We start from the raw sequence: 11,959 nt of genomic DNA, 5'->3' as shown, positions 1-11,959 counted from the left end.
TATTTCAAACTTCCATAATTCTGTATTTCAAATTTTCATTATTGTAGATATAGAGATTAAATAAATGAAATGTTTTTGTCTATTAGATTGGGAAGATTTATCAACGGTAGTCTGAAAACAGGAATTCTGATACACAATGTTTTTTTAATTAACCATTTTATTTATTTATTTATTTTTTAGAGACAGGGTCTCACTCTGTCACCGAGGCTAGAGTACAATGGCACTATCATAGATCACTACAACCACAAACTCCTGTGTTCAAGTGATCCTCCTGCCACAGCCTCCTGAGTAGCCGAGACTACAGGTGTGGGCCACCATCCCTGGCTGATTTTTCTATTCTTTGTAAGGACAGGGTCTCATTATGTTGCCCAGTCTGGTCTTGAGCTCCTGGCCTCAAGCCACAGTGCACAATTATTAAGAACATAAATTAGTTTAACATTTTGGGAAAAGAAGTTACTATCAAATTTTTGTAAATGTATACTTTTTATAATGGCAATAACATTTCTAAAAATATATTTTACAAAAGTCTTCCTAAGGATGCAAAGACATATGTACAAAAACATTCATTGCAAAATTGTTACAATATTGAAAAATTTAGGATCCACCTAATAGTCATTAATAGGAAAGAGATTACACAAATTATGGTACATACATGCAATGGGATTCTCTGAAGCCTGTAAGAACGGATTATTAGTACTAAAATAGAAGGATATTTCACAACATATTGTTTAACAAAAAGCAAGATATAAGGCAATATATATAATAAGAACACATTTCTGAAGGATAAAATTAATAAGATAGCTGTATGTTAATATATGCTAAAAAATTCAGAAAAGTACATCATATTTACAACTGTGATTATTTCTAGGAAAGACATTATAAAGAACTTCTATATTTTATTTTATAAAATTTCTTCAATGCTTAGGATTTTAATGATAAGCATATATTACATCTATGTCCACAAAAAATAAAAATATAAAAACTATCAGAGAAACTATCAGGTTACTTTTATTCTTTTCTTTAACAATGCTATGTTGCTACTGGATTTTTTTCTTCTATAATTTCAATCTTATTGAATTCCCTTTTATGTCTTTATTAAAGAGTCCAAAAAGAGCTAAATTTGCTTAATTTTCTCTATGTCTTAATCTTAATTGTTAAATGAATATTCAGAACAGCTTTCATGATTCAAGTTTGTTTATACATACTGCTATCACAATCTGGAGAGAAGTTTTAAATCAAATAATTATCATTAATGCTATCCTTTAATGTGCCCTACAATAAAAAAATACATTTTGTTTTTATTATCTAACTGATGGAGATAACTACTATTTGAAGGAGATTTTTGCTTACACTGACCCTGAAAAGATATTAGGGGCGTAAAAACAATAACCAAAAGTATGGGGTTTTTTTGTTTCACTTAGAAGCTATCATTCAGTAAAGTTACCATTACATTCTTTGTAACAACATCATGGTGACAGGGCTCATTTCCACTGCTACCTCTGAAAATATCATGCCCTATAGAAAAGAAATATACAAAATGCTATTTAACCATACCAACTGTAACATTTTTGACAGCAAAAAATTCACCTCAAAAATTGTGATATAAACAGATAAATTAGTCCACTTTCAAGATATAGAAGGTTAAATACAATGAAAATATCTCTAGGACAAAATATCTAGATATGTTGGATAAAAATAACAAACTACCCTTTTTAACTATTTTGTGAACAGTGAACTTCCAAAAAAGAAGGAAAATCCATGGAGGCCAAAAAGTAAGAGAAAACAGAAAGCCACAATTGTAAGATGCATTAAATTACTATTCTGATGCAATTTGCCAATTTGAGTAATGTAGACTTTGTTCATGAATAGGTAGCTGAATAGGATAGAACTCCAGCCTAAGAAAGGTAGGAGGTAACTGAGACGTCTACTTAAAGGTAAGACCCTTGAGGGATTACATTGTCACTAAATGGTTAATTTAGAAAATATCTACCTTCTGGGAAATAGGAATTATAAGGCACTCTGTCTACTTCAACTTTCGTTCTAGGTGGGGAAGAAAGCCTTTTCTAAGGATTTACAATCACAGCCATGCCCTTTTCAGCACTCGGGACTTATTTTTCTGATCTGGGAAATCCACAGCTAAAGTTGAAATGATTTAGGTAGCCAGATTCCTGGAGCACTGGAAGAAACAAAACCAAATTTTTACTGGAAAGAAACAATCAAGGGTTCACATCAGTCCCAAGGGTAAAGTCTAACTGAAATTAGCTCACAATCCAAAAAATATACCACCAGGAGCAAAAGTCAGGAGAAAATAAATCAGCACTCCAAATTAGACTCCATGAAATTCAGATATTGGGATTCTTAGATAAAGCATGTAATATGTGATATCTAATACACTCCTGTATCTAAAGGAGAGGATCAAAAACACAAGCAAGGAACATGATGCCTTCAGAAAAGAGAGGAAAATGTTGATATATAATGAAATAGAACTTCTTGAAATTGTAAATCTAATTAGTGACATTAAAAACTCATTGGCAGGTTAAACATCACATTAGATATCTGAGAGAGAATTAATTAGTCAATTGAAAGATAAGGGTCATACATTTATACAAAATGTAGCACAGAGAGACAAAGAGAAAATTATGAAAGAGAGGTTGAACGATATGAAAGATAAAATGAGAAGACAATATAGAGAATGAAAAAAAGACTACATATAAAGAGATACAAGCTGAGTTTTTATCTAAAATTAATTTTAAATCCTTAGTGGCACAAAAGAAAATGAAATAAAATAATAGGAAATAAGATGAAAACAAATCTCATGCCTAAACACACAGTATTCAAAGACAAAATGAAAAAAATATCTCAATAACAACCAGAATGAGGGAATGATTGGCGACATACAAATTGTAATTAAACTGAAAGCAGATACTTCAACTGCACAATGAACACCAAAACCCATAGATTAACATCTTCAAAGTGCTGTCAACTATTGATTTTGAATCATACACCAGCTAACTTATTTTAGAATTTGAGGTTTTTATAGTTACTGATTATAAGATATCAGGAGAAAACCGTTGGGGAGAAAACTTCACCAAAACAAATGTTATCTTGAATCCAAGTGAATCTCTATGTGTTTCCTATTGACTAAACATTGCTTTTTCTGATGATAAAATTGAAATGGTTTTAAAGAAACAAAATTGAATGATAGCAAAGTAGTAGAACTTTTTATCAGTTATTCTTATTAATCAGTAATTTCAAGACTCCATTTTGAACTTTGATTAGATTCTATGCTAACCATCATAATTTTGGAACACAGTGAAATATTCTAGTGAAATTTATATTCTGAAAGGCCTTGAAGTAAGCAAAATAGTGAGACCTAACCAAAAAGCGGTGCACTCCTGACTGTATATGATGTGCAAACTACTACTTTCCTGCTTTTACTAAAAATAGATAATTTAACAAACTCATCAAATTGTTGAACTTAAGGTTTTGGCCACCACTATTTGACTATTTTCTCTCACATAGATAGATTAATAAGATTATACAGACCAGAAAATATAGAAAAACTCATAAAACAAAATTGTCAAAGTTATCAAACTTAGTATATTTTGCCACAGTCAAATTAAGTTTTAATTTTGTTTGTATTTGCCACCATCATTTTCATCTAGGTTTATATGTGGTCTTACATGCCAAAAATGCAGTAATAATATTGTTCTTGCTGTGTCTATTCCCCCATCATTGAACGGAAAGACACTCTTTCCTAGGAATTCTCTTTCTGGAGCAAAGCAAATTCCTGACATTGTATTATAGTTGAGGTCTCTCGAGACTTGCATTATGTAAGAAAACAATTATAGATGGGCCAACATGGCACCATGATATTTTCCATAACAAGGCACCACTCCAGCAGTGATTTGAAAAAGTAGAACTATTAGAAGAATTTAATGGTAGCTAATTTTTCAGTTATGTATCTGGAGGTACAACAAGCACAAAGTAGAAAAAAGGCAATAAATATTCTTTTGCCCTAACTTCGAAGAAACAATAACTGGTGTGTTTATACTGACTGGTTTAGCACAGAAACAATTTAATACTAAATATGTACATACTCTTAGATTAAAGGATTATGTTTCCTATGGGAAGGGGGGAGTATTATATATGTTCTGGATTGTCTGCCTATGTAATCTGAGTTCTGGTCAGCTGTGCAGTTTAACTTCATATATTTGCAGATCACTGGAATTTTTTCAGTAATGTATAGCTGTCATTAAAAAAAGACTTTACTAGAAAAAAATCAGTTCCTATCTTTTTAAAAAATAGTTTGTGTCTTCAAATTAATAATAATATACTGTATTGCATTTTAAGAACATACAATTTCTGAATACAATAAGATAAAATAATTTTAAAATTAGGAAAATTTTAGGTTGCTTTAACCATACAACATTAATTTTAGAGTGAAAAAATGCATTTTAAGTTTTTACATAGCTCTAAAACTACCTAGAGATTGCAAAGACTTTCTCAGGAAATTTTTACACAATAATGTGTTGGTGAACTGATCTACATCTTTTATTTAAAAAAAAAGATATTTCATTCTTCTTGGCTGGTCATTTTACATAGATTTTGTCTAAGATAACCTTCTTGTTGGAGTAGTGCCATGATGAATTTAGTCTGGAGTTCTCATGACAGAGGATTGCCAATTTGATATAGCACTATACAGAACAAGGTCTTGTGAGATCACAATCTGTTTTTGAGAGATTTGTGGTATAAGAAAAATTTAAAAAGCTATTATGAATCTGTACCATGCTTAAGTATTAATAGCACAAGAAGAAAGGATGAAGAATTGTCAAAGACATTTTGAAGAAGAACAAGATGAGGCTCTTTTCTCTTCCTATATATCAACACTGATTATGAAGCTACAGTAATCAGGACAGTTTTCAATTTGAACAGGATAGAAATGGAATCAAATACACAGCCCCAAAATAGACCAATGAACTGATATATGATAGACCATACAGTAGTACAATCACTTATTCCATAGAGGAAAAAAAAAAGAAAAACAAACGCAATTAATCCCTACCTCACACTACACAGAGAATCAATTTCAGGTGGTTTAAAATCTAAAATGTAAAATATTAAGATTATAAGGCTTATAGAATACAATATAGAAAAACATATTTATAACCTTGGGGGTAGTAAAGTTTTTCTTAAGCTATATACAAAACACATACCATAAAGGAAAATAATGATAAAGTTGATAATATTAAATTAAAGCTTCTTTTTACAAAAATACACCATATGAAGAATAAAAATCAAAGATGAGATATAACTGACAAAAGATTAGAATCTGGGATACACACACACACACACAAATCAGGAAAACCCAACTGAAAATGAATGAAATATATAAATAAGCAATTCATATTGAAAATCTTATGGTAAATAAACCTAGTAAAAGGTGCTCAACCTCATAAGTAAGCAGAAAAATATGAATTTAAACCACAATAAAGTACCATTTCACACCCCTCATAATGGACAACATAAAAATATCTGGTAATACTAAATATTGCCACAGTGTGGAAAACCCTTATAAATACTAATAGTAATGTAAACTGTTTGAAAAAATTTTATATTGAATATATTATACTTTGAAACCCAGAAATCCACTGCTAGGTGGCATATAAACTAGAAAAATTCTTATACACATACATAAAGAGTATAAACAAACATGTTCATAACAGCATTACTTATATAATAGTAAACTGTCACTGGGATGTTAATATGATGAATTCCTACAATCACTTATCATGCAACAGCAAAAATTAGTCAACCAGAGTGACACACAAAAAGGTGAATCATTCTCACAAACATAATGTTGATTTTTTTAAATCAAAAGCAAGTTGCAAAAGAATACATACTGTATAATAACACTTATATAAGGGTTAACTATGCAAAGCAATACAAAAAATATTGTTAGCAGTAAAACTGTATAAAATTTATGAATGTAGAAATGTACAAATAAATACCGAATTTAGAAATGAAATTACCTTAGGGAGGGGTAGACAGAAACAGAGGAATGGGAAAGGAGGCTTTAATCATATTTGTAACGTTTTCTTTCTTAAGATGCATGATGGGTAGACCAGTGTTCACTGTACTTAAGAAAATATTTAAATATGCAAACTACTGTCAAAAACTTACTAATTATCCAAATAAATTAAAATCCACAATAAAGAAGCATACTTTTTAGGTAGAACAGATTGTTAATCTGAGTGGTAAATTTCACAATAATGGCCATCTAACAAATTCATATGAAGAAAAATCTTAAAGACCTACTCCTACTTCCTAGTCAGAACTTCTCTGCTGTTTTTCCAAAGCTAATTACAACAAAGCAGGATTCTTTACCTTTATAGAACCCCACTGATACTGATTCTGTCCTACTAAGCTCTACTAGTTCTGAGCTTTTCAGATCTGTATCTTAGTATATCAAAATTACTAATGTTTTCTGTTTCCCAAATTACTAATATCTAATTAAGCCAATCCTGTTAAGATACTAACAACTCATAAAGCTGAAAGTGTTATCCTCTCTGTAAGTTTTATTTTAATTAGGAATTGCCAAAGAGAGTATCTTTTAAGACAAGAGTGGCAATTCAGGCATCCAAAGAGAAATACTAGGAAGATATTTAGAACCTTATTATTTAATATCATCATATGTCTTTTATTTTCAAATAAGGTTAGTCCTGCTTACATCCTAAGAACAGATTATCATTTCAAAGATTTAGTAGTATAAGCCAAAGGAATTGATTAACAACTTACATGATTTTATAGCCTTGATGTCTACCCATTTATAGATGTAATCTGAACAGCTAATCTGTTTTAGATTATTAGGTATGAAATGACCGATTTCCTTAAATACTAAGTTTCACAGTTGATATCTCTGAGATTTCACTTTGACACTTCTTGTTTTATTTTTATTGTGAAGGTACATTCTCAGTCTTTCAAACATATGTTTTGTCTTGTGATTATCTTTCAAATTTTTGTGAAACCATGAATAAGTCAAAAATTAGTGTTATTTTTGAATATGAGTTTCATTGTAAAACCAATGCAGCACAGACAGCTCAAAATATCAATGAAGTGTTTGGAAAGGATGTAGCTAATGAACGCACAGTACATCCACGGTTTTAGAAGTTCTGTTCTGGTGATTTTAGTCTTAAAAATGAGCCACGTGGGCAACCTAGGACCAAGGTGGATAATGATGAGCTGAAAGCTGTAGTGGAAGTGAATCCATCTCGACCTACATGTGAATTAGCAGCAAGGTTTGACATTAATATTCAATGATATTGGACCACTTGAAACAAATTGTCAAGGTAAAGCAGCTGGAGAGATAGATTCTGCATGAATTAATTAAAGGAGCATCAGAAGAGAAATCATCTGGAAGCTTGCCTTTCTTTGCTGTCACGACATAAAGGTGAACCATTTCTACACCATATTGTTATGTGTGATGAAAAACGGATTCTTTCTGACAATCACAAATGTTCAGCACAATGGTTGGATAAAGGTGAAGTGCCAAAACCACAGTCCTAAACCAAATATTCATCAAAAAAAGCTAACGGTGTCTGGAGGTCCAGCGCTGGTATTATCCACTACAGCTTCATGAAACATGGTCAATCAATTACAGCAGATGTTTACTGCAGCCAGTTGGACAAAATGAAGAGGATACTTGCGATTAAGCAGCTAAGATTCATTAATAGAATTAGGCCAATCTTCTTACAAGACAATGCTTGACCACATATCGCACAAACAGTGCTGCTCAAACTATAGAGGCTGGACTTGGAAACTCTCTGTCATCCATTGTATTCACCAAAGCTTGCACCAACTGACTACCACTTTTTCTAGGCATTGGACCACTTCTTGCTAGGAAAAATATTCAATTCTCAACAAGCTGTGGACATGCCTTTCGAGATTTCATGACCACTTGCTCTCCAGGCTTCTTTGCTGCTGGCATAAACAAGCTACCGTTAAGGTGGCAAAACTATGTCGATAGTTTAGGGGCATACTTTGATGAATTGTACTGCTTCTTGTTTGAGATATAATAATCTACATTTCTGATTCAAAATCAGACATTTCATATTTAATGACCTAAAGTGTCTTGATCAAATTTTTAAAATTGTGATTGTTTTGGATGTTGGGCCTTTGCTTGAACAACAGCTAAAGAATATTTAACATTCATCTCTTTCTAATTTTCAGACAGTCATCTGCATTTCCAGAGGGTTGATGACAGAGTAACTTGGGGTTTAAAGACAGCATCTACATTTGCATTTCAATAGTTCCATAATTCTATGAAACCATTGAAATCTCTCTCTTCAATATGTCTCATTGTTTAAATAGTGAAGGTGGCCAAATTTCGTTCAAGATTCCTAAATCTTAGGGGAGAAAATGGGCCACTGCATTCAAAGCCTATTCTAAAGAGAACGTCTTTCTCTTTTCCTATTTTTTATGTTAAAATCATGTTTGTTAAAACCCACAGCCACTACGTCACATCTGAACATATTGAAAATCTTCTATCCATTTGGATCTATCTTTATGACCCAAAATCAAGATTCTAGGACAAGATAAAGGGAAAAGGAAGACATGTAGTTTGAAATTTATTGTAGCAGCACCATTAGTTTTTAATTTGGGTTCCAAAAAATATTCTTTTCCCTATAGGAAACAAGTTTCTTTTCACTTAAGAAAATAGTTTCATTGAACACACAGAAAGCAAATTCATTGGTAGGTATGCTGCTTGTTTGTAAGGATCTGTAGTTACTCACAATTGGCTATGATTTTAAACAGAAGAATTTTTGTCAATTATTTTGATGTAAGACAAGGAATCCTGGAGTTAAAATAAGAAATTCTGGGTTCAAATTCAGCGAAACTGGATACCTTTCTGAGATAAGCCTTTGTACCTGTCTTGTAAGTATTGGTAAGGTTGTCCCCCCACATAGATTTAGGAAAAGACTAAATGAAAGAACAAACGTGAAAATACTGTGTAAATTGTGTTCATGATCACTGGAAACCTATAAAGGATTGTTATGATTGTATTATTGTTGTGTCAGGTTTTTCTTTAATAGATTTTTTAATCTGCACCTAAAATTTTTCACATCACTCCACCCAGCTGAGACACTGAGATGTGGCAAAATGTTCACAAGGACAAAACTATAGGTGAAAAAATAGAGCTCGACAGAGGTCGATTGAAAAAATTCTTTTAACAATTTTTTTTTCACTTCCTTGTCATTTTCAGAACACTTTCGCTTTGGTGTTTTGTAACACTTTAAAAAAATGATCTGGCTTTTCAAAAGATACTTTCACTCCTTTTCCTTTCTACATGCAAATGAAAGTATGCATCCGTATATGAAATGCTGGGATGCTGTCCTTAAAAGGCAGCCCACCTTCTTGACCCAGATAAAGTGGGCAATAATCCTTCTCCTCAGTACTCTGCAGATTAGGTGTCAGTCTTTAAAGTCTCTTCCTAGACAATCTGTAGCAGCCAGAAAAGATGATTTTGACCTTGAAGACTTTCGCATTCTAAATCTAGGAATACAATCGAGTGTGTTTTGTTTTTAGTAAACTGAGCTTACAATACACCCCAGAGTGGCATTTGAATGCTATGTACAGAGATTGGAGAACTAAAGGGAAGATTCCTTCTCCCCTGTAATGAAGAAACAAAAAACCTATAGTTTATGTTTCACAAAAAAATGATTCCAAGATAAGAAATCCAATTTTAAAGAGGGAATTCATTAGATGTGTTTAGAGGATAAAAGTCTAAATATAGGAGTAGCTTCATCAATATGTTTTTTTAACATGTTGCTGCTTATGAGAGCTTAAGGAGAAGTGTGTGAGAAGAAAGTGTCTGTGTGTGCCTTTATATGAGGGAGTATATCAGTGTATGTGTGGTGGGGAGTGTGTGTTCACGACAGGAGGAGGGGCAGTGAATAGATGAAGGGAAGTTGGGAAACCCCTTCTCTTTCTGCGCATTCCCAGGGCAGCAACCTCGGCCCCCCGAATGAGAAGAAGGGGACCTGAGAGCAGGCACAAGGGTTGTTGCTGCCCTGACTGATGTGAACCCGGACCCCCGCAAGCAGAGATTTTTCTCCTCGGCAGCCAACAACCTGCAGCAGGGAAGGCGGGCGGGGGAGGAAACCCCGAGGAGGCGCTCCCGGCCGCCTCTTTGCTGAGATAGCAGGAGCAGCAGCCTGCGGAGCCGCGAGCGCAGCGTCACCGAGCTGGTGCGGGTGCAGGGGCGCGCAGGCCGGGAGCTGCTCCTGCCGCCCCGGCGGCCGCGCTGCAGGACGACGCGCCGTGCTGCCCGAGCGCCCCGGGCCGGTCTGCGAGCGGCAGGAGCCCGCGGCCGCGAGCTGCCCGGAGCGGTGCCCCGTGCCACCTGCCTGGCGCACCGCGGGCGCCAAGAAAAACCCAGAGAGCTCGGCTTGTCGTCCTGTTCTCCAAAAGCAGCCTGTGGTGACGGAGCCAGAAGGCTAGCATTTGCATTCTCCGCCGGACTGGGATTTTTCTTCTCATAATTTGGAAGAGCCCTAGTAGAGGTCAGAGGGGCAGGCGAGGATCTCATAAGGGGGCGGAGGACTGTGAACGGGGTCACCAGCTCCTATCATTGGAAAATCTCCTTGACATTTTCCACACTTTGAAGCAACTGCAGCTGGTGTCGTCGGAAAAGGGGGTGGGAAAAAAAGAGAGGGGGCGGGGAGAGCGGGGAGACACAGCCAAGAGCCATGAGCAGCGCCTCCTCGACTGCCAATCTTGGCACCTGTGCGCCGAGCCACTGCACCGAGGAAGACCCCACTCCAGGCGAACCCCAGGCTTGAAGCCGCGGACATCCAGCCCCTGGGCAGCAGGTTCTCGTCGGCGGAACCTGCAGCCTCCCACTCGGACCACCGCCACCACCGCCGCCCGCAGCCAAGGGAGCGCTCTGCCCCTCCGAACCGCCCTCTGCGCTCCGGCCCCTGGGGATCCTTGCCCAGCAGAGGCGCGGCTGCGGGCAGGGGGTGTTAACGGAGTTAGGTGCACGATTCGCCTTTCCTGCTCAGCTCTTCTCCGCCCAGGATTTATTGTCTGTGGAGCCTTCTGGGGGCGGGGAGGGAGCTGCGCCTCCGCCACCGCCGCCGCTGCTGCTGCTGCGGTCGCTAGCGCGGCGCGCAGGGCAGGCGGAGGCTGGGGAGTGGACGCGCTCCTGCCTCCCCCGCCGGCGCTTCGGGCTTCCCCTCGGCCGCTTCCCGCGGGAACCTCTCCGGCCGTCCACCTGAAGGGCACCGACATCATGGTCTAACGTGGCACCTGCCTGGATTCCCCTCTTCCTCCTGTTCTTCCTACCTCCTAGTCCTTCCTTCCTCCTCCTCCAAGGACCCTCGCGCCCACTCCACTGCGGACCCCTGAACACTTTAAGGAATAACCCTCGGCAGCTGCACGGCTCACGGTCTCCAAAACCTCATGGGCAGTTTCTCCCGCCGGCGATGTGAGTAGGGCACTCTTGCTCCGGGGCGGAAAGGGCTGCTGGGGGCCTCGCCGCCAGCGACCGTGGGCACGCGAGGTGCGGGACCCGGGCGACCGGCCGGGGGCGGGGGCAGGAGGGCTGGAGGCTTCGGCGCTCCCTGGGAGCTGCTCTTGCAGTGGCCGCGGAGGCGGCGATGTGGTAGGTTGTGGGGCATTTGGAAATGGGGTGCTAGTTGGGCGGGTGTTTGGGAGCACCGAGTGGCCTGGGCTGACGAGAGACCCTAAAGGGTTACATACTGCGAAAAGGAAAGGTAGAGAGCGACTGTTGGGCGCTGGAGCTGGGACCATTGGTCCAGCTGAGATTAGGTTTAGTTCCTCTTATTATCTTGGGTATCTCCGGTCAGCTTTTTCCCGGAGGTGTCTTAGGGATGAAGCGCTTGTTTGATCGTCGCACACACACACACACACACACACACACACACACACACACACA

At 37.6% G+C, this 11,959-nt stretch overlaps 1 protein-coding gene across 2 annotated transcripts in view; it reads left to right on the top strand.

The window, feature by feature from the left end:
* The first annotated feature begins 10,043 nt into the window (after positions 1-10,043).
* The window catches only part of LRRC7 (leucine rich repeat containing 7), a 496,095-nt gene continuing 494,179 nt past the window's right edge, over positions 10,044-11,959 (top strand). For both annotated transcript variants that reach the window (XM_045547767.1, XM_045547769.1), the window contains exon 1: positions 10,044-11,488. In XM_045547767.1, the coding sequence (XP_045403723.1) occupies positions 11,487-11,488 (2 nt within the window). In that variant the 5' untranslated portion in view covers positions 10,044-11,486. The remainder of the gene's footprint in view (positions 11,489-11,959) is intronic.

This window comes from Lemur catta, chromosome 3 (genome assembly GCF_020740605.2).
Source record: "Lemur catta isolate mLemCat1 chromosome 3, mLemCat1.pri, whole genome shotgun sequence".
In the NCBI taxonomy this organism is placed as follows: domain Eukaryota; kingdom Metazoa; phylum Chordata; class Mammalia; order Primates; family Lemuridae; genus Lemur; species Lemur catta.
Note: the sequence above shows the minus strand (reverse complement) of the source record. Positions and strands in the feature narration are given on the sequence as shown.